Source organism: Muscardinus avellanarius, assembly GCF_963383645.1.
Source record: "Muscardinus avellanarius genome assembly, chromosome: 3".
NCBI classification, from domain to species: Eukaryota; Metazoa; Chordata; class Mammalia; order Rodentia; family Gliridae; genus Muscardinus; species Muscardinus avellanarius.
In genome coordinates this window covers 112,962,927-112,985,408 of record NC_137788.1, presented here as the reverse complement: position 1 = coordinate 112,985,408, position 22,482 = coordinate 112,962,927, and the positions used below count along the sequence as shown (strand labels likewise).

General features: G+C 51.8%; 2 protein-coding genes across 2 annotated transcripts in view; one reads left to right on the top strand and one right to left on the bottom strand.

The window, feature by feature from the left end:
• The window catches only part of IQGAP3 (IQ motif containing GTPase activating protein 3), a gene marked incomplete at its 3' end in the record, with an annotated part of 47,725 nt that extends 35,494 nt beyond the window's left edge, over positions 1-12,231 (bottom strand). Inside the window, exons 1-9 of the mRNA XM_080693170.1 lie at positions 12,153-12,231; positions 7,579-7,666; positions 5,946-6,102; positions 3,973-4,050; positions 1,546-1,622; positions 1,343-1,410; positions 1,140-1,253; positions 837-1,015; positions 315-393 (exon numbers count right to left, since the gene is read on the bottom strand). Of these exons, the coding sequence (XP_080549296.1) occupies positions 315-393; positions 837-1,015; positions 1,140-1,253; positions 1,343-1,410; positions 1,546-1,622; positions 3,973-4,050; positions 5,946-6,102; positions 7,579-7,666; positions 12,153-12,189 (877 nt within the window). The 5' untranslated portion in view covers positions 12,190-12,231. The remainder of the gene's footprint in view (positions 1-314; positions 394-836; positions 1,016-1,139; positions 1,254-1,342; positions 1,411-1,545; positions 1,623-3,972; positions 4,051-5,945; positions 6,103-7,578; positions 7,667-12,152) is intronic.
• A 5,069-nt stretch (positions 12,232-17,300) lies between these two features.
• On the top strand, positions 17,301-22,233 carry TTC24 (tetratricopeptide repeat domain 24; the record flags this gene model as incomplete). Its single annotated transcript, XM_080691573.1, has 9 exons — positions 17,301-18,000; positions 18,145-18,348; positions 19,477-19,605; positions 19,738-19,850; positions 20,164-20,262; positions 20,399-20,472; positions 20,931-21,025; positions 21,970-22,063; positions 22,167-22,233. The coding sequence occupies 9 exons, from the start codon at positions 17,301-17,303 to the stop codon at positions 22,231-22,233; spliced, it is 1,575 nt and encodes a 524-aa protein (XP_080547699.1).
• Between the last annotated feature and the right edge of the window lie 249 nt (positions 22,234-22,482).

The following is a 22,482-nucleotide window of genomic DNA, read 5'->3' as shown; positions in this document are numbered from 1 at the left end:
CTCTGCCACACATATCCTCCACAAACCCTACTCAAAGGACCCCAGTCCCACTGCCCCCTGCACCAGGAGCTAAAATGGGCCTGCCCCCAGGCCCCTCTGTGGGTCTCTATCCAGGCAGGTGCCTCCCCGGCAGGGACCATTTCTCCAAACACTGACAGCCAGAAAGCAGGGCAGCATCCTAGGATTCTGACCTTTCCCAAAGGCTCAAGTGGGACCACTGGGCTTTCTGGCCCAAGAGAAGTCATCCCCAAACCTCCCAGTGCAGGGGTGGATGCCAGTGGAACCCCACACCCCTCCTGGTCCGCGCCCTTTACCATTGACGTGGTTGATGTTGCCCTGGATTTCAGCCTGGGTTAAGTAGTAGTCGTAGAGGTCCTGGCTTTCTCTGTCATCCTGCAAAGACTATATTGAGTGGGAAACCTGCGAGGACCAGCAGTCTTCCCCTCTCCACCCACACCCATGTCCTCTTCTGGGGACCTTTCCGAGACTAAAGCTTAGTCTCTTCTGAAGGACTCTAGAGAAGTGGTGGGCTCTAACCCCATGTCCATGATATGCTTAAGGCCAACCAACCTTGGAAGTCTAATCTCCTCCCGTCCCACATTCTAGAGCCCTCTGAGGCCTCCCCGAAGGCCAGCCCCGAGAACCTCTTCTCCAGTGGTCTCTTCTGAATTCACATCATTCTCCCCAGTCCCTCTAGTTCCCTAAAATCCTGACAATTAAGTTCCCCTAGAAAGCAGCTTTGGGACCTAGAGACAGGACAGGAAGGAGTCCTGGTTTTACCCGAGACTTTCAGGCCACTCAACTTTTGACCCCCTCATCCCAAGATGCCTCCTTACGCGGTTCCGGGCATTGGCAGCCTTCTCCATCTTGGCCAGGGCCAGCAGTTCCTGGTAGATGGCTGCCAGAGGCTCTCGAAGATTTCCCAGAAGAGCACTGGGATTCTGCAGGGCAGCCAACGTGTCCGGGACCACCCCTCGCTCCACCGCCTCATTGATGGCCAGAACGGCTGCGTGGACTGGGAGGGGAGCGGGAACAAGGTCAGGGGGCCAGGCAGACCAGATAGCCCAACTGCCTTGCAGCTGGAGACAGGAGAGGTGGGTGGGGCCCAGTGGGCACTACAGAGAGGAGCCCAACCCTACCCGCAGCCTCGTCCATGGAGAGTTCATTGGCCAGGATGCCCCCGATCTTGCTGAAGGCAGGCAGCTGGAGGCTGTACTTGGCCAGCTCCGAGGCCATGTCGCTGAGTTCCTCAGCTGCAATGATACCGCAAGTGTCCGCGAGTCGGACCCGGAACTCCAAGCCCCCGCCTGGCCCGTGGCGGAGGTGAAGGAGCCAGGCTTACCTGTGAACTTCACTTTCCCGTAGAGGTCATGAATCTGAGGGGCCAATCCCAGTCGGAACAGGAAGAGACTGAGAAAGATTGGAAGACGTTGGAGCCTATGCATTTCAACCCTCTGCCCACGATGGTCTCGTAGGTCCGACTAGGGACTCCCTCAGGCCACCCCCAACCCATGGGAGAAATCAGATGCGGGTTGGGGCACTCACCTGAGAGCGTGGATGCAGTAGATGACCCGGGGCATGTTCTTCTTGTCATAGATGTCCGTGGTCTCTGGGAAGAAGGTCTAGAGGGGAAATCTGCCAGTTACGGCCCTGGGGGCCCGTCAGCAGCACCAGGTATGGAGAGAGGAAGCCAAGAGGGCCTTCCCTCCAGCCCTAGGCGTGCATCCCAGTTGCCTGAGGCTTTCAGGTCTGCCCCCACCGCGCAGCCTAGGGCAGAGGAAAGCTCTGGGGATGGATTCTACTTTAGGACTCAGTCACAGCCAAAAGGTCTGAGGGCGCCCTGTATCAACCCAACACTAGACATGGCTATCGGATTAAACCACACCCTCCAGGAAAAACAGGCCCATTTTCCTACAGCCACAGTGAGCCTGTGCCCTCACCTTAGGCTGTCCCCGGGAAGACAATATGCTGGGGAGCTGGTCCTGCTCCCCGAGGCCCGGTGAGACATGAATTGTCCAGGACCACAGAGGCCTCTGATCGGGGCCTTGGGGAACTCGGCGGCCCGGGCATGTGTTCCCATGCCAACCAGCAACCGGAATGCACCGCCACCTCAGTGCATCTTGGCTACCTTAAGGTTTGTGATAAAGGGCCAAATCTCAAGACCTGAAGTGAGTGAGTCGCACTCAGGACACACGCCCTGCTACTTCTGCTTCTCACCAAAGCATCTTTTACTACTGTTTCCTCACCTTAAAATTCCTTTCTATTGGGAAGGAAAGCAGAAGGAACCATACATTGTACAATTGTGTGTTTGTGTGTGTGGGGGTGGTGCTGAGGACTACACCTAGGGGCATTCTACCTCCAAGTTACACCCCCAGCCTGATTTTATTTAATTGGAAACAGTGTCTCACTGGCTAAGAGCCTCTTTAAGTTGCCAAAGCTGGCTTTGAACCTGCGGTCCTCCCATCTCCGCCTCCAAAGTCCTGGGATCATAGGTGTGTACTACCACTTCCAGTTGTAGAATCCTTTCATGCCTTGATTCATATAGTTCTTTACCAAGGGAATTCACACTGATCATGTGATTTTCCTGTCAACACGATAAGTTAGACAGGGCCGGGATTACTCGTCCCGTATTACAGGTGAGATTCACAGGGTGAAGAGACATGATCGTGTGCCCTGTTGGGGTCTTGGGCCTAGGCTTCCAACCTAAACTCTGTTTTTTTTTTTTTTTTTTCTAGTGAGGTGGAACCCAGGGGTATTCTATCTCTGAGCTGCACCCCCAGCCCTATTTTTTATTCTTTTTTTGTGGTACTGGGGATGGAACCCAGGGGCAAGGGCATTTCACCTCTGAGCTACACCCCCAGTCTTATTTTTATTTTTTTATTATTCTTTTATTTTGAAACAGATTCTCACTGAGTTGCAAAGGGCCTCACTAAGTAGCTGAGGCTGTCCTTGAACCGCGATCCTCCTGTCTCAGCCTCCCAAATGCTGGGATTACAAGCATGTGCCACCATGCCCAGCTTTATTCTTTTTTTTCTTTTTTCTTTTTTTTTTTTTTTTTGTGGTACTGGGGATGGAACCCAGGGGCATTCGACTTCCAAGTTACACCCCTGCCCTATTTTTTATTCTTTATTTTGAAACCGGGTCTCACCGAGTTGCAGAGGGCCTCACTAAGTAGCTGAGGCTGTCCGCAAACCGCGATCCTTTGGTCTCAGCTTCCTGAATGCTGGGATTACAAGCGTGCACCACCATGCCCAGCTTTATTTTTTATTTTGAAACAGGGTCTCACCGAGTTGCAAAGGACCTCACTAAGTAGCTGAGGCCGTCCATGAACCACGATCCTCCCGTCTCAGCCTCCCAAATGCTGAGGTTACAGGCAAGCGCCACCATGTCCGGCTTTTATTCTTAATTTTGAAATAAGGTCTCATTGAATTGTGGAGGGGCTCACTAAGTAGCTGAAGCTGCCTGCAAACCATGATTCTCCTGTCGTAGCCTTCCAAATGCTGGGATTACAAGTGTGCACCACCGCACTCACTCAGCTTTGAAATCTACGTTCTTGCTTCGCTCTGAAATTCTGGGGGCAGCTGGCTGGCTGTCAGGAGCCCCATCTCTTGCACAATATGGGAGGCCTGCTGCACAGTGAGACTCAGGACAGAGGCCTTCGCCTCCTTTCATCTATAGGGAAGTGGAACACAGATCAAGTAACCTAGTTCAAAGACACACAGCCCCATGGGACTATTCCCTCAGATCAAATTAGTTTAGAAGACACATGGAGAAGGGGACTAAAGGGCCCTGGAAGACAAAGCATTTGCAGCTGGGACTGGTGAAGGGTATAGATGAACAATTATTATTATCATTTTTTTAAATTGTTGGCAGCGCTGGGGATGGAATCCAAGACCTCACACATGCCAGGCAAGTGCTTGTCACTGAGCTGCACCTCCAGCCCAAAGACGAATGACCAGGCTGAGACCTTACCGAAGGCAGACCGATGTGGGCTATTGCAGACAGCCAAAAGTTGATGTTGTCTGTGTGACGGAAATGCAAGCCAGTTGCCTGGAAAGGAAGGAGAGAGAGAGGAAAATCTGTTTGCACAGTTTTCAGGGTTCCTATGGGCAAGCCCTAACCACAGCTTAGAGGGGGAGGCAGAGGAGCCCATCCTGAGGATTTCCCATCCTCCCAGGACAGAGAAAGAGAGACAGAAACCACCAGGAATGGGAGACCCAGCTGGACATCAAACAGGGTGGGGCTAGCAATCCAGTAAGGTTTCCTAGAGAGGGAAGACCAGGGCCAAGATAGGAGGAAGAGGAAAGTCGGACCGGCTGCAGCAGAAGACTAGGCGCATGCACAGAAGATCCTCAGGGTGGAAGCCCACGAGTTTCTGAGCACAGACTGTGGGTAGAGGAGTCCGCACGCAGTTCTCATCTCAAAGCTATCTTTTCTTGTTTGCTTGTTTTTTGAGGTGCTGGGGACTGAATCCAGAGCCTCACATATGCTAGGCAAGCACTCTACCCCTGAGCTCTATCCTCAGCCACGGAGACCTTTTTTTTTTTTTTTTTTTTTTTTTGGTGGCACTGGGGTTCCTGGAAGCCCTTCTACCTCCGGGCTACACTCCTAGACCTATTTTGTATTTTTTTTATTTGAAACAGGGTCTCTTAAGCCAGCGAGGCTGGCTTCCAACCTGCGCGATCCTCCTGTCTCCGCCTCCCAAGCCCAGGGATTACAAGCGCGCGCCACCACGCCTGGCCCATTTTTGTGTGTGTGTGTGTGGTACTGGGGATGGAACCCAGGGGCATTCTACCTCTGAGCTACACCCTCAACCCTATTATTATTATTATTATTATTATTATTATTATTATTATTACTGGGGATGGAACCCAGGGGCATTCTATCTCCAAGCTACATTCCCAGTCCTATTTTTTATACTTTATTTTGAAACAGGGTCTCACTGAGTTGCAAAGGGCCTCACTAAGTAGCTGAGGCTGTCCATGAACCATGTTCCCCATCTTAGCCTCCTGAATGCTACATTGAGACCATCTTAAAACCCACTCTGGCCGGGCATGGTGGCACATGCTTGTAATCACAGCATTTGGGAGGCTGAGACTGGAGGATCATGGTTTGTGGACAGTCTCAGCTACTTAGTGAGGTACTCTGTAACTTTGTGAGACCCTGTTTCAAAATAAAGAATAAAAAATTGGACTAGGGTATAGCCTGGAGGTTTAATGCTCCCGGGTTCCATCCCCAGACACACAAAACAAACCAAACAAATAATAAAAAAAAAACCACTCAGCAAGTGTCCCTTGCTGTTGAGGATAGTATACAACACAACCGTTGTCCCAGTACAATGACTAGTAGCATCTTTGATATGTGTGTGTGTGTGTGTGTGTGTGTGTGTGTGTGTGTGTGTGAGTATGTGTTAATGGGGATTAGATTGAGGTGCATTCTTCTGAGCTATACCCTCAGTCATATTTTTTAATTAAAAAAAAATTTTTTTTTTGGTGGTACTGGGGGTGGAACCCAGAGGCTTTCTATTTCCGGGCTATACTCCCAGACCTATTTTCTATTTTATTTGGAAACAGGATCTCACTAAGTTGCTGAGAGCCTCACTAAGTAGCTGAGGCTGGCTTCGAACCTGTGCGATCCTCCTGTCTCAGCCTCCCAAGCGTGGGATTACAAGCGTGTGCCACCACGCCCGGCCCTATTTTTTAATTTTGAATCAGGGTCTCACCAATTTGCTGAGGGCCTTGCTAAGTTGCTGAGACTGTCCTTGAACCTACGATCCTCCTGTCTCGGCCTCCCAAGTGCTGGGATTACAAGCGTGTGCCACCACGCCCGGCCTCTCTCATCTTTCAAAGTGTCTAGATTTGGACAATAAATGGCGTGATCACCCTGCCCTCAGAGCTGCGAGGAGAAGAGGGAAGAAGGCCGACGTGGGAGGACACTATGCCCACCTGGTACCGCAGCTGCTCCGCGTCGTAGATCTTCCTCAAGGGGACCACGGAGGGTGCGAAACAGTGGCCCAGCTTGGCCAGCAGCACTCCGTTCCGGAGGCTCTCCTCCAGCTCCACCGGGGACGGGAGCTCCTCCTTCAGGCAGGCCTCCATCCACCTACAGGCACGAGCACAGAGCCACTCCAGTTTACTCAGCTGTGGGATCTGCCCGCCCTCTCGGCCCCAGCGGCCTCCCTTGCATCCCTACCCCACTGCCTGGCTGTCCCCACCTTTTCCCAGATGCCCCAAACACCTGGACTGGCCAAGCCTCAGTGCCACCGGTCCCAGAAAACCCTCGCTGACAGATGCTGCCTACCTTCGGTGAGGCCAACCTCAACAGCAGTGTGTTCCGAAACACAGCCTCTCAGCCCGCGCGGCCACACCTGACCACCAAGGCGAAGCCACTCTGCTGCCGCTTTGACTCTGCACTGTTCTGAGGACGCTCATGTCTGCTAACGTGATCTGCAGGGCACACAGCCCAGTATTTTCTTTTTTCTTTTGGTACTGGATATGGAACCCTGGGGCATTCTATCTCTGAGCTAGAACCCCAGCCCTATTTTTTTTTTTTTAATTCTTTATTTTGAAACAAGGTTTCATTAAGTAGCTGAGGCTGGCTGCAAACCATGAGCCTCCCAAATGCTGGGAGCATGCACAACCATGCCTGGCCTTTTTTTTCTTTTGTGGTACTATGGATTTGGACATTTTACCTTCAAGCTATACCCACCCTAGCCCGTGTGTGTGTGTGTGTGTGTGTGTGTGTGTGTGTGTGTGTGTGTTACTGGGGATGGAACCCAGGGACATTCTACCTCTGAGTTAAACACCCAGCCCTATTTTTTATTCTTTATTTTGAAATAGGGTCTCACTAAGTTGTGGAGGGCCTCACTAAGTAGCTGAGGTTGGCTATGAACCTGCAATTCTACTGTTTCAGCCTCCAAGTATTGGGGTGACTAGCCTGCACCACCACACCTGGCCTAGAAGATGCTATTTCTTTTTTGTGTGTCTGGGTTTAGGGATGGAACCCCGAGGCATTTGACCTAGCTACACCCCCTGCCCTATTTTTTATTCTTTATTTTGAATCCGGGTCTCACTGAGTTGCAGAGGGCCTCACTAAGTAGCTGAGGCTATCCACAAACCGCGATCCTCCGGTCTCAGCCTCCCGAATGCTGGGATTACAAGCATTCACCACCACGCTCGGCTTGCCAGCCCTATTTATTCTTTATTTTGAAACAGGGTCTCAATGAGTTGCAAAGGGCCTCACTAAGTAGCTGAGGCTGTTCGGTCTCCTGAATGCTGGGATTATGAGCGTGCACCACCACGCCCGGTTTGCCTCCCTATTTTTTATCCTTTATTTTGAAACAGGGTCTCAATGAGTTGCGAAGGGCCTCACTAAGTAGCTGAGGCTGTTCAGTATCCACCTCCGGAATGCTGGGATTACAAGCATGCACCACCACGCCCGGCTAGGAGATGCTATTTCAACTAGCCCTTTTCCACAGTATATGCCCTCGTCTCGCTGCATCTGCTGTGGGGGCAGGTGCGTGGGGCGGGGAGAGTGCAAAGGCCGACCACAGAGGCCCTCTTTCTGGCCTCCGCTCACCGCTTGGCCTCTTCCAGCCGGCACAGGTACTGATAAGCGACGTTCTGCCGCCTCTGCTCGTCCATCTCCTCGGCTGTGAGGCGTTCATCTGAGGAGGGAGGAGGAGGAGGTCAGGAAGGAGCACTAGACAGGGCCAGCATGGAAGCAGCGTCTTTCCCCAGGGCTGCTTTCCTATGGCGATGCACTACCAGCCCTCTTTTTTTAATTTTTATTTCTTTGTGTTGCTGGGGATGGAACCCAGGGGCATTCTACCTCTGAGCTACACCCCCAGCCTGATTTTTTATTCTTTATTTTATTTTATTTTATTTTTTATTTTTATTTTGGTGGTACTGGGGGTGGAACCCAGAGACTTTCTACCTCCGGGCTATACTCCCCAGACCCATTTTTTATATTTTATTTGGAAACAGGGTCTCACTAAGTTGCTGAGAGCCTCACTCAGTAGCCGAGGCTGGCTTCGAACCTGCGCGATCCTCCTGTCTCAGCCTCCCAAGCGCAGGGATTACAAGCGTGCACCACCACACCCGGCTTATTCTTTATTTTGAAACAGGGTCTCACTGAGTTGCAGAGGGCCTCACTAAGTAGCTGAGGCTGGCCAAGAACTGCGATCCTCCTGTCTCAGCCTCCCGAATGCTGGGATGACAAGTGTGCGTCGCCATGCCCGGCCCCTTTTTATTTTTTAATTTTGAGACAAGATCTCACCAAGTTGCTCAGGTTGGACTCAAACTGCAGTCCTCTTACTGCAGCCTCCCAAGGAGCTGGAACTATAGGCTCACAATATGTCCAGTTTAACACTGAACTCTGTGTGTGTGTGTGTGTGTGTGTGTGTGTGTGTGTGTGTACATGTGTGTTACTAGGAAATGAACCCAGAGTGTTCTACCTCTGAGCTATACTTCCAGCCAATTTTATTTTTCATTTTGAAACAGAGTGTCCCTATGTTGCTGAGGATGTAACTCAGTTGCTGAGGCTAGCCTCAAACTTGCAAACCTCCTACCTCAGCCTCTTAAGTACTGGGAGTATAGGTGTATGCCACCTCACCTGGCAGACCTCTACTCTTAAAGAAAAAGGGAGCTGGGCACAGTGGTACACACTTGTAATCCCAGTACTTGGGAGGCTGAGACAGGAGGATCCAGGTTTGTGGCCAGCCTCAGCTACTTAGTGAGGCTATAACCCCAGTACTTGGGAGGCTTAGACAAGGGGAGTACATGTTTTTCCAGTACTGGGGATGGAACCCAGGGGCATTCTACCTTGAGCGACACCCTCTGCCCTATTTTTTATTCATTATTTTGAAACAGGGTCTCACTGAGTTGCAAAGGGGCTCACTAAGTAGCTGAGACTGGCCATGGTTGGGAACCAGAATCCTCCTATCTCAGCCTCCCGAATGCTGGGATTACAAGTGTGTGCCACCACGCCTGGCTTGGATTGCATGTTTTAAACGAGTCTTAGACAGCAAGACCCTGTTTCCAAATAAAAAATAAAATAGGGCTGAGGTATAGCTTGGAGGTATGATGATGTCCCTGGGTTCAATCCCTACCACCACACACACACACACACACACACACACACACACACAAGATCTGGGCATGGTAGCACACGCCTGTAATCCCAGGATTTGGGACTTGGGAGACAGAGATAGAAGGCCTACAGGCAAGCCAGGCGGGGTGGGCACGCTTGTAATCCCAGCATTCGGGAGGCTGACACTGGAGGATCACGGTCGTGGCCAGCCTGAGCTACTTAGTGAGGCCCTCTGCAACTCAGTGAGCCAGTCTCAGCAATTTGGCAAGACTCAACAAACAAGTTAGTGAGACCCTGTTTCCAAATAAAAAATAAAATAGGAAATCCAGGTGTGGTGGCTCATGCTTGTAATCCCAGTACTTAAAGAGATTGAAACAGGAGGATCACAGGTTCAAAGTCAGTCTCAGAGCCGGGCATGGTTGTACACGCCTGCGATCCCAGCCTTTGGGAGGTGGAGACAGGAGGATCAAGGTTTGCTGACAGCCTCGGCTACTTAGTGAGGCCCTTTGCAACTCAGCAAGACTGTTTCAAAATAAAGAATAAAAATAGGACTGTGGGTGTAGCTTGGAGGTAGAATGCCCCTGGGTTCCATTCCAGTACTGCAAAAAGTTTTTTAATTAATTAAATTAAAAATTAGGGCTTGGGAGTGTAAGTTGGGGGTAGAATGCCCCTGGGTTCGAGTACAAAAAAAAAAAAATCGAAAGGTGTCTTCACTATCCTTTTGGTTTAGGTCACAATCGTCAAGTTAAGTAAATGCAGACAACACTCTGGCCTCCAAACTCTAGAACAGGAATTCCGTTCAGTGAGAAGCTCTGCGACTCCGCCTTCCTCGAGGTTTTCTTTTATGCTTCTCCCCCTCTCTCTGTCCTCCGTAGGGAAGACAGTACAAAATAAAACACACAGGGCGAGAGAAAGCCGTACACACACGAGGCAGATAAAGCGAGAGCTTAGAGACAGTGCTAGTCTGTGCTGTCTTTGACTCAGCACTTTGTGCCATTCTCACTCTTTATCCTAGTTCCTAATATTACATATCCTGCAATACAGTTTAGGGCAGGGCTTATTTGAATTGGCAGTTATGGCCGGGCGTGGTGGCGCACGCTTGTAATCCCAGCATTCGGGAGGCTGAGACCGGAGGATCGCAGTTCGCAGACAGCCTCAGCTACTTAGTGAGGCCCTCTGCAACCGGTTTCAAAATAAAGAATAAAATAAAATAAAATAAAGCCAGGCGTGGTGGCGCACGCTTGTAATCCCCGCGCTTGGGAGGCTGACACAGGAGGAATGCACAGGTTTGAGGCCAGCCTCAGCTACTTGGTGAGGCTCTCAGCAACTTAGTGAGACCCTGTTTCCAAATAAAATAGAAAATAGGTCTGGGAGTATAGCCCAGAGGTAGAAAGCCTCTGGGTTCCACCCCCAGTACCACCAAAAAAAAAAAATAAAAAAAAAAATAGGGCAGGGGGTGTGGCTCAGAGGTTGAATGCCCCTGGGTTCCATCCCTAGACCCGCAAAAAAAAAAAAAAAAAAAAAAAAAAAATTGGCAGTTATGAAAGTTAAAGTACACACACACACACACACACCTCCAAGTACAGATTTGAAAGTGCTGGCCAACCTCAGGAAATCCACTGGTTCCTCTAAGAGGGTGTATATCCTCAAGGGCTGGTTGTTAAGCATGGAAAATAAACCAGTAAGTGAATGACATCACCTTACAGTTATGAATTGAGGACTGAGAGAGATGGGGGGGGGCATGTGCATGCATACACACACACACACACACACACACACACACACACACACACACTCACAGTCTGGGATAAAAACCAAAAAAAAAAAAAAAAAAAAAAGAAAGAAAGCACCCACAGAATAATTTTCCTGCCCTTCTTAGGTTGAAACTAGCTTTCAAGAGATGAGAGCCAGGCGTGGTGGTGCACACTAATAATCCCTGCACTTGGGAGGCTGAGACAGGAGGATCGCACAGGTTCGAAGCCAGCTTCCGCTACTTAGTGAGGCTCTCAGCAACTTAGTGAGACCCTGTTTACAAATAAAATATATAAAATAGGTCTAGGAGTATAACCGGGAGGTAGGAAGACTCTGGTTCCACTCCGAGTACCACAAAAAAAAAAAAAAAAAAAAAAAAAGAGATGATGGGATGATGGGAAAGGGAAAGGTGGATATGGGCTTTCCTCTTTGAATCCTAATGGAGGTTTGGTCTTTCATTCAGATGATCAGATGGAATTTCTATCCTCCCATCCTTTCAACTCCAACTCCATTTTCTCTCCCTGACCTTTTCTTTCTTTCTTTTTTAAACAGGCTTTCACTAAATTGCTGAGGTTGGCCTCAAACTTTCAATCCTTCTGTCTCAGCCTCCCAAGTACTGGGATTATAGGCGTGGGCCAACGGTCGGTTTTCCAAAGACTACCTGCATCAACCACCTGGGAAAGAGACACAGCAGGGCTTGTTAAAGAGGCAGATTATGGGCTGCAAACCAGACTACTGCAGCTGAAGCTCTGAGACAGAGCTCAGGAATCTGGATTGTTAACAAGCATCTCTGATATTTTCAGCACCTTAAAGTTTGAGCGCCATGGTCTCAAAGCCCAAGAGTTTCTCAGGTCCCTTTAGGAGTCCTGTCGCGTCCAGCGCTGCCAAGTATGACGGCCATCAGTAACTTTTTCTTTTCTTTTTGGTGGCACTAGGGATGGAACCCAGAGGCATCCTACCTCTGGGTTACACCCCAGCCCTGTTATATTTTTTGTTTGGAAACAGGGTCTTGTAGGTAGCTGAGAGCCTCACTAAGTTGCTGAGGCAATCTGTCCATGCCTGGAGATTGCCGAGTTCTTAGGGGCCGTCTAGACCACCCACATTCTCCCGACCCTGGAGCCCGCGATTCGGGAACACAGGTGGAGAAAGGCCTGGCGCTCCCTCTGATCCGCGGCGCGGGACCGCGCTCCTTCTCGGCAGAGCGGTCCCTCAACCCCGGGCCGAGCCAGCCCCGCGCCCCGCCGGGCCCCCTCCCCCAGGCCCGGCCCCGCCGGCCCCTCCGACCCTCCTCCGACCCTTCCCGCACTCACAGGCCGCCCGGCCCCGGCCCGATCCCTTCCCCTCCATGTTCCTCCTTCTTCCAGGTTTGAATCTCCCGCCACCGGGCCACCGCCCCTCACCGTCGGCCCCAGGGACGGGCACTTCCGGTCCGCGCGCGCGCGGCCCTGGGATTTGTAGTTCTGGGCCGCCAAGTTCCTCCAGGGCAACTTTGTTTCGGGAAGGTTTATTTCAAGTGTCCTTGCCCCTGCCCTCGCCCATGTCATTTACCCTTTGGGCTTCCATTAATCCTACCCCGCAGCCGGGCGTGGTGGCGCAGGCTTGTAATCCCAGCATTTGGGAGGCTGAGGCAGGAGGATCGCGGTTCACGGCCAGCCTCAGCTACTTAGTGAGGCCCTCTGCAACTCAGTGAGACTCTGTTTCAAAATAAAGATAAAAAAATAGGGCTGGGAGTGTAGCTAAGAGGTAGAATGCCCTGGGTTCCACCCCCAGTAATGCAAAAAAAAAAAAGAGAAAAGAAATTATTGGCTTGTTGGTGTTGGTAAAATCAGGAAAAGATGACAGGTTCTTGGAAGGCAGGTAAAGTAAGGAAAGAAAGTGGCAGAGGCAGAGTGCTGGGGAGCAGTAACACTGAGGGGGCGGGAAGAGGACCCAGGAAAGGAATTGAAAAGAAATGGTAAGAGAAGGAGAGCAAGACCCAGCATGCAGTGGGCCCTGGAAACCCAGGGGAGACCCGGGCAGAAAATCAAACAGGAAGATGGTGCAGAAATCATCACTGGAAGCTGGGCGTGGTGCACACGCTTGTAATCCCAGCATTCAAGAGGCTGAGACAGGAGGATCGCGGTTCATGGCCAGCCTCAGCTACTTAGTGAGGCCCTTTGCAACTCAGTGAGACCCTGTTTCAAAATAAAGAAGAAAAATAGGCCTGGGGGTATAGCTTGGAGGTAGAATGACCCTGGGTTCCATCCCCAGTACCGAAAAAAAGAAAAGAAAAAGAAAAGAAATCATCACTGGATCCTTGGGCGATTGCGGCAACCTCAAGCAGTTCCAGTTCCTGCCCTCTCCCTAAAACTGTCCTCTTCCCTTAAGGAAGCCTGCTGAGTGAAGCCACCTGAGCTGCACAGGCTGTGGTAGCATCCCGAGGAGCATGGGTAGGAGCTGCAGCCTGTGTTGGGCATGGGTACCACCCCTGACACCGGCCGTCACGTCTGCCCACAGCAGGCCCTCAGCAAGCGCTGCAGGCCTGTGCTGATGAGCCTATTTCCTTGTACATTTATTTCTGGCAAAGGCCTCTCTACTTGAAAGAGGATTTTTTTTTTTTTTTTTGTAGGTAAATGAGAACATTTCTTTCTGACGCAGGCCACCCTTAGTGAGCTGGGTCATTAGGTCCCTGTGGTCCTGGGGCTCGCTGTCCTCTCATAAAGAACCTGGAGGTTGCAGATCAATGGCGCTAGGAAAAGGAGCCCGGGGCAGGGGGCTCCTCTGATCTCCAGACATTTCTGCCTGTCAATCGTTCATCCTTTCCAAAGTATGAAACTACTACACAAAGGCACAGTATGAAGGTGTGTGTGTGTGTGTGTGTGTGTGTGTGTGTGTAATCCCAGTACTTGGGAGACTGAGACAGAAGGATCACAAATTCGAGATCAGCTTTAGCAACTTAATGAGACCCTCAGCAATTTAGCAAGACCCTTTTTCTTTTTTCCTCCTCCTCCTCCTTCTCCTTCCTTCCTCCTCTTCCCTCCTCCTCCTCCCTCCTCCTCCTCCTCCTCCTCCTCCTCCTCCTCCTCCTCCTCCTCCTTCTTCTTCTTCTTCTTCTTCTTCTTCTTCTTCTTCTTCTTCTTCTTCTTCTTTTCCTTCTTCTCCTTCTTCTTTCCTGTGGCACTGGTAATTGAACCCAGGAGCATTCTAGCCCTGTTTTATTTTTTTATTTGGAAACAGGGTCTTTCTAGGTTGATGAGAATCTCTCTACTTGCTGAAACTGTCCTCAAACCTGGGGTCCTTCTAAGTACTGGGACTATAGGTATGCCACCATGCCTGGCTTCAAGACCATGTTTCAAAATAAAAATAAAAAAGAGTTGAGAGGCTAGGCATGGTGGCACACATCTGTAATCTGGGTTCTATCCCCAGTACCACATACAAAAAAAGGTTGAGGGTGTAGCTTGGGGATAGAACATTCCTGGGTTCAATCCCTAGTACTAAACAAATAAATAAATAAAGCCAGGTGTAGTTGTCCATGCCTGTAATTCCAGTGTTTGGGGGGCTGAAATAGGAGGATCTCAGGTTTGAAGCCAGCCTCAGTGCCTTGGTGAAGCTCTCAGCAACTTAGTGAGACCCTATTTCAAAATAAAAAATAAAAGCCGGGCATGGTGGCATACGCTTGTAATCCCAGCATTCGGGAGGCTGAGACAGACGGGAGGATTGTGGTTTGCGGACAGCCTTAGCTGCCACTTAGTGAGACCCTTTGCAACTCAGTGTGACCCTGTTTCGAAATAAAGAATAAAAACAACAGGGCTAGGGGTGTAGCCCGGAGGTAGAATGCCCCTGGGTTCCATCCCCAGTACTGCAAAATAAAATAAAATAAAATAAGGCTGGGGGTATAGTAGTTCAGAGGTAGAAGGCCCTTGGGTTCAGTCCCAAGTAACAACACAGGGAGAGAGAGAGAGAGAGAGAGAGAGAGAGAGAGAGAGAGAGAGAGAGAGAGAGAGAGAGAGAGAGAGAGAGAAGGAGAAGAGGGGGGGGGGAAGAAATGAGCCAGGTGTGATGGTTCATGCTTGTAATCCCAGTACTTGGGAGGTTGAGACAGGCAGATGGCAAGTTTGTGGCCAGCCTTAGTTACTTAGTGAGGCTCTCCAAAACTTTATGAGACCCTGTTTCAAAATAAAGAATAAGCCAGGCTTGGTGGTGCATACCTGTATTCCCAGTATTTGGGAAGCTGAGACAGGACCATCGCAGGTTCAAGGCCAGCTTCAGCAACTTAGTGAGGTCCTTTTTAACTTAGTGAGATCCCATTTCAAAAAAGAAAAAAACCACAAAATAGGGCTGGGGGTATAGCTCAGAGGTAGAATGCTCCTGTATTCAATCCTCAGTGCCACAATAAACAAACAACAACCAAACAAATAGGATTCATTTTCTAGAACAGCCTGAGCCCCATTGAAGCTTGCAATTTAGTGGATAGGACCCTCAGAAAACCCGGGTCATTTAATCCCAGCTGTAGGGCTCCAAAAAGTCACAGAAGCTCAGTCACTTTTTCTGTGGAAAGAAGGTGAGATCTAAGGGTGGTAACAGTAACCAGCCCACCAGGCTCAGAGTCCTTCTGGGAGGAGGGGGATTTGAGGGCGTGACCTCTGCAGTCTGTGTCGGAGAATCATCAGGGTTCAGCATTGCGATAGGCCACCTGAGCTGTCACTCAAAGGTCTCTGGGCGCAGAGGGCAGTACCAGGTTGTCTGGTAACCCTGGGGGCTCTGGCTGAGAGCTGGGGGAGGTAACTCTAGCCTGGGGAGCCATTCCAGAAACCCAGCTGCGGAGGAAAAACAATGGGTGAGTGTCTTACAGCTGGGATCCCCAAGACTGGGTGGGGGCAGCCAGGACTGGGATGAGGGAAAGTTAGGAGTTGTGGGTGTTCTTAGGAACAAAGAGAATGTCTTTAAAAAGAAAATGTATCAGCCGGGCATGGTGGCGCACGCTTGTAATCCCAGCATTTGGGAGGCTGAGACAGGAGGACAGTTCACAGACAGCCTCAGCTGCTTAGTGAAGTCCTTTGCAACTCAGTGAGACCCTGTTTGGGAGTGTAGCGGGGAGGTAGAATGCCCCTGGGTTCCATCCCTAGTAACGCACGAGAGAGGGGTGGGGGGGTGGGGGGAGGGAATGGCTCACTTCTGCCTGCCTGTCCTAAAAAGAGGTGGAGGAGGAGAAGATGATACAAGCCAGCAGTGCTGGATCTTTCCCACCCTATTCCTGTCTCCTGGAAGGAACTTTCTGGAGAAAGTCGTCCCCCCCCCCCACTGGGGATGGAACCTAGGGGCATTCTACCTCAGAGGGACACCCTAGCCCTATTTTTTTTATTCTTTATTTTGAAACAGGGTCTCACTAAGTTACAGAGGGCCTCACTAAGTTGCTGAGGCTGTCTGTGAACTGCGATCCTCCTGTCTCAGCCTCCCCAGATGCTGCTACTGCAAGCCTGTGCCACCACACCCGGCTCTTTTTTTTCTTCTTCTTCTTTTTTTTTCTGCTGGTCTGGGGATGGAACCCAGGGGCATTCGACCTCTGAGCTACACCCCCTGCCCAATTTTTAATTCTTTATTTTGAAACAGAGTCTCACTGAGTTGCGGAGGGCCTCACTAAGTAGCTGAGGCTGGCCGTGAACCACGATCCTTTGGTCTCAGCCTCCTGAAAGCTGGGATTACAAGCGTGTGCCACCACGCCTGGCTCATTTTTGGTTTTAAACAGGGTCTTTAGGTTAATCACAATCTCGTGTCTCACTTCTTGAACTTGTGACCCTCCTATCTCAGCCTCCCTAATAATGGGATTACAAGCATGTGCCACCATACCTGGCTAGCATTTTTTTTTTTTTAATTGTGGTAAAGTAGATAAAACTTAACTTTTTTTTTTTTGGTACTAGGGATTGAACCTGGGGGCATTCTACCTTTGAGGTATACCCCCAGCCTTTTTATTTTTTATGTTGAAACAGTGTCTCACTAAATTGTTGAGGGCCTAAATTGCTGAGGCTGGTCTCCAACCTGGGATCCTCCTGTCTCAACCTCCCAAGTACTGAGATTACAGGGGTGCACCACCGAGCCTAGCAAGAAGTTAGGGTCAATTTTCTTTCCTTCTTTTTTTTTTTTTTTTTTTTTTTTTTTTCAGTGTACTGGGGATGGAGCCCAGGAGTATTCTACCTCTGAGCTGCACCCCCAGCCCTACTTTTTATTCTTTATTTGGAAACAGGGTCTCGCTGAGTTGCAGAGGGCCTCGCTAAGTGGCTGAGGCTGGCCTTGAACCGCGATCCTCCGGCTCACTTTTCTTTCTGATGGCCAGATGAAGCACAGTGCGTTGCCAGAGAGAACTCAGGAACCCTGAGGTCACACCAGGACAGGGTAGAACGGAGTTGCCCTCTGGGGACCTTTCTGTGGGGGAGTCCAAGGCAAACCTACTGGCCCCTGTGCTCCCTGCTGTGAGACGCCTTATGTCCTTGCCCAGCCCTGAGGAGGTTCCTCAGGAGCCTGAACCCTCAAGCTGCAAGAAGAAAAAGAAGAAAAGAACAGGGCAGCAGCGGGAGGCCAGCATTCAAGACCTCACCAGGGCTGGCCACGGAGCCCTGCAGGCTGGCCGGGCCCGTGAGGCCTTGAGCAGCTTCCAGAAGGCCTTTGTCCTGGCCTATGAGCTGCCACAAACCAGAAACACCCCTGTACTTCGAGCCTGTGCCTTCAACCTGGGGGCCGCCTACGTGGAGACCGGGGACCCCGCCCGAGGCCTGGCGCTGCTCCTGCGAGCCCAGCCCGAGGAGAAGGCCCAGGGCAGGTATCATGGCGACCAGTGCTTCAACGTGGCCCAGGCTTACCATGCCCTGGGCGACCTGCCTCGAGCTTTGGACTGGTACCACCGAGCCCTGGACCATTACCAGCCACAGGGTGACCAGGGAGAGGCCCAAGCAAAGATGGGCGCCTGCTACCAAGCCCTGGGGCGTCCTGAGTGGGCAGCCTGCTGCCTGCAGGAAGCAAGCCAGGCGTATGCCCAAGCTGGCCGGCCCCGGGCTGCAGCCATGGCGCTGGGGGCCGCAGCCGGGTGTATGCTGAAGAGCGGTCGGCACGGGCTGGGGGAGGTGGTGCAGGCGCTGGAGGAGAGCCGGAGGCTGGCAGAGCGGAGCCCCGAGCAAGAGCTGCTAGGTGAGGCTGGAGGCAGGTGTGGAATCTGGGGAGACACTGAGTTGGCGGTACCCTGAGGGTTGAGAAGGAATGGACGGAGTTGAACCAGTACAGCCTTAGCTATGGCCCACCTGGCCAGCAAGTGATCCTGTTTGTGCCCTCTAGGGCGACTCTACAATGACCTAGGCCTGGGCTACTCTCAGCTCCAGCTGTTCCCGCTGGCCGTGGAGGCCTTCCTGCAGGCGCTGCCCCAGTGCGCACGGCCAGGGGAGCAGGCCACCGTGCTGAGAAACCTGGGGATGGCCCATAACGCCCTCGGCAACTACCAGGAGGCCCGATGGTTCCACCAGAAGGCTGCGGCTCTCCACGGTGAGTGCCTGGGCTGGGGAGTGAGCCAGGGGCCCCCAAGCTCACTAGTAAAGCCTCCATAGCTCGGAGGTAGAATGCCCCTGGGTTTAATCCCAGTTCTGCAAAATAATAATAATAATAATAATAATAATAATAATAAACAATATTATTATTATTATTATTAAACAGATGGAAAGCTGGGCGTGGTGGCGCATGCTTGTAATCCCAGCATTTGGGAGGCTGAGACCAGAGGATCGAAGTTCGTGGACAGCCTCAGCTACTTAGTGAGGTTCTCCACAATTTAGTGAGACCCTGTTTGAAAAATAAAGAATACAAGCTGGGCGTGGTGGCGCACGCTTGTAATCCCCGCGCTTGGGAGGCTGAGACAGGAGGATCGCATGGGTTCAAAGCCAGCCTCAGCTGCTTAGTGAGGCTCTCAGCAACTTAGTGAGACCCTGTTTCCAAATAAAATATAAAAAAATGGGTCTGGGAGTATAGCCCGGAGGTAGAAAGCCTCTGGGTTCCACCCCCAGTACCACCAAAAAAAAAAAAAAAAAAAAAAATAATAATAATAATACAAAATAGGGCAGGGGAAATAGCTCTGAGGTAGAATGCCCCTGGGTTTCATCCCCTGGCCCACAAAAAACAAAAGAAAAGAAAAAGAAACTGTGTGTGGTGGCGCATGTTTGTAATTCCAGCATTTGGAGGATCAAGGTTGGTGGCCAGCCTTAGCTACTTTGTGAGGCCCTTTGCAACTCAGTGAGACCCTGTTTCAGAATAAAGAATAAAAAATAGGGCTGGGAGTGTAGCTCAGAGATAGAATGCCCTTGGGTTCCACCCCTAGTGCTTCAAATAAATAAATAAATAAATAAATAAATAATAAAATTAAAAATTAAAAAATGCATCCGTTGACACCTGTGTTGCCCACCTCACACGGTCCCTGCGTGGCTCCATCTAGCCAGGAGAGGCTTTTGGGCCGCAGCTCCAGATGAGGAGAGGCTGGGCATGGAAAGCCAAGGTCTCTGGTCCACTGGGCGGTACGCTGAGGCTGGGTGCCAGGACTCCTGGGAGCCTCCTTGCTTGCTGGGGGCAGGCTCCCGATGCCTTGCAACCTGAGTCCCCTCTTAGGACGGTGCACTCTGTCTTCAGGCTGTCTGGGACAGCGGTGGGAGCAGGGCCGGAGCTTTGGCAGCCTGGCATTTGCCCTGAGCCAGCTGGGTGACCATAAGGCCGCCAGAGACAATTACCTGCATGCCTTGCGGGCTGCCCAGGACGCCGGTAAGGGGAGGGGTTAGCACAATCCTGGGTAAGGGATACCCAAAGACTAAGGATCCTGGGGACTGGCTGGGAGGGAAAGGTCCATGGGATGGGACGGGGAGCCATGAGAGGACCTTTCCGACTCTATCCCAGGGGACGTGAAGGGACAGTGGCAAGCCTGCGAGGGTCTTGGGGCTGCTGCAGCCAGACTGGGCCAGCCAGACCAGGCCTTGAAGTACTATAAGGACGCGCTGGCCCAGTGTCAGGTTTGACCTGCCAGTGCTTCCCCGCCCGCCCTGCCTCCTCCAGCAGCATCGGCCTCTGACACTCCTGCCTGCACTGCTCAACCCCTCTCCCGTTCATTCACTATCAAATATGCGTGGACACACTGGGTGCCGGGTCCTGGGTTACTAACTGGGTGGACGAGGCAGTCTCTGGGCATCGACCCTGGGAGCATGGGGATGGAGGGTAAGAGGGAAAACAAGCCCACTTCTCTCCTTCCTGTCTCTCTCTCCCCATCCCCTCCCCGGGCACCAGAAAGCCCAGGCCACTTTCTTTCCCCTGCTCTCCCCTCCCCAGAAGGAGCCGGGGTATGTTCGAGAACGTCTGGTGGGCAAACTGGCAGATGCCCTCAAGACCCACTTGGCTCAGGAGGGGCTGGCCCAGGCACCCACGCTGGTGAGGAGACCCCTGAGACAGGAGCCAGGGTGGGGAGAGGCGCCGGGAGAAGGGGGCAGCAGACAGCAGGGCTGACATGCTCAGGGATGCTGGTCTGACCTGCTTACTGTCTGCAGCCCGCCAGCCACTTCCACAGGGCCAGGGAGGTGGGCGGGGCGTGTGGTTCATTTCCAGCCACTGGGCCAAGGCCAAGAAAAGCGCCAGACAGGGGTGAGAGGCGGAGGCAGAGGAAGTCCTTGGCTGCAGTTCCCGCAGTGGCCACAGGGTGGGGTGATGCTCCAGCAGAGTCCTGCTCACCCGCGGACTGGTTATGTGGACATTCTCAGAAGCAATCTCTGGGCACAGTTTCTCTCTCAGTCTCTCTCCTCGGACCATTATCGCTCCAACTCCTTCACACTCTGAGAACCCCTCAGAAAACCTCCCACTCCCGGCGCTGAAGTTATATTTTATTTTATTACTTATATTTTTGTGGGACTGGGGATTGAACCCAGAAGCAGGTGGCGGTGACCTCAGCCCAGGTGCAGAGTAGCACAGCACGTCCCCAGGGCAGGTGAGCATCATGGGGCGCCAGCGGGGGCGGGACACCGGGTGCTGGGAGTGATGGCCGGGGTGGGATCGCTCTGCCCGGCTGCACCTTTAGTTACGGGTGCCTGCAGATATCCTGGTAGGTGGAAAGAGGAAGAATTTGAGGAAGGCCAGGACGAGAAAGAAGAGGAGGGATCCGTGAATATTTCCACGATGTCTGGACCTCCGAGACCAGAGTGTGAGTCACAGCAGGCTGGTGGAGCCACTTCCCTGCAAAGGGAGCTTGCTTCCCACCCTCTTCCTGCCCCTTCTGCCCCCAGCCCTGCCCTCCTTGGCTCCGGATTGCCAACCCTGGGATGGCCCGACACTCCCCATTTTTTTTTTTTTTTTTTTTTTTGGTACTGGGAATGGGACCTAGGGTTTTCTACCTCTCAGCTTTTCTTTCTTTCTTTCTTTCTTTCTTTCTTTCTTTCTTTCTTTCTTTCTTTCTTCTTTCTGTGGTACTGGGGATGGAATCCAGGGGCATTCTACCTCTGAGCTACATGCCCTGACCTATTTTATATTTTATTTAGAAACAGAGTCTTACCAGGTTGCAGAGGGCCTCACTAAGTAGCCAAAGCTGTCTTCAAACCGCGATCCTCCTGTCTCAACCTCCCAAGTACCGGGATTACAAGTATGCGCCACTATGCTTGGCTCCCCCACCCCCATTTCTTACTACTTTTCAAGACCCCAGCCTCTTTCTCCGGGAGCCCTTCAGATGTCCCTCTCCCAGGCTGCTCCTGTGCTGTCCTGACCTCTAGAACTTGGCATCACAAAGCACCAAGGTTTGTTGAGAGCCGGCTGCCTGCTGGCCACGGCGCCCGGTGCTTTTCTTACCCCAGCTCACAGTTCACTGAGACCCCTCTCAAAGCCTCACAGCTCTGGGAGAAGAGTTCTTGCTGCGTGGCGAGCTGGTGTGATTTGCTGAGCCTTCTTCCCCGTGTTTCCTTCCAGGCACAGCCGATCATACTCTGTCTAGCTTCCAGTCTGGCCCGACTTACCAAGTGCCTCACCAGTAGAGGGCGCAGTCCCCAGCATACCCTCTGTATAGGACTCTGTCCTTCTCCCAAAGCTGTCTCTGTCCCACCATGATGGTCCTTGGTGTGGGAGGCCTGTGATGAATGTTTGACCCTCTATATCCAGGTCCAGGACCCAGGGCCCATCTTCCATGTGGAGGTCTGAGCGTTCCCAGAGAGCACCCTGCTATCCTGGTTCCCAGTGGCCCCCAGGCCAATCGGTGAGTACCAGGGGGGCAGAGGAAGCTTGGAGAATGGACAGAAAGTAGCAGATGTGGTTTGAGGTGGTTTTAGTGGAAGCTGTCCATGTGATCTGGTTCTCAGGATACACAGCGAGGTGCATCTGCTCTTCAGCAACCTAAATGACCCCCACCCAGCTCTGGGGGCCTGACTATCCCCTGCCTCCTGCATGGTCTGACTGTTGGCTTCAGAGAGAGGGAGAGTTCTGCAGGAGACGTGAAGCCAAAGCCTACGCCCTCCTGCCCCAGAGCCCACCAGCTGAGGTTAGAGACAGAGAGAGCCAGCCGGGCGTGGTGGCGCACGCTTGTCATCCCAGCACTTGGGAGGCTGGGACAGAAGGATCGTAGGTTCGCAGCCAACCTCAGCTACTTAGTGAGGCCCTTTGCAACTCAGTGAGATC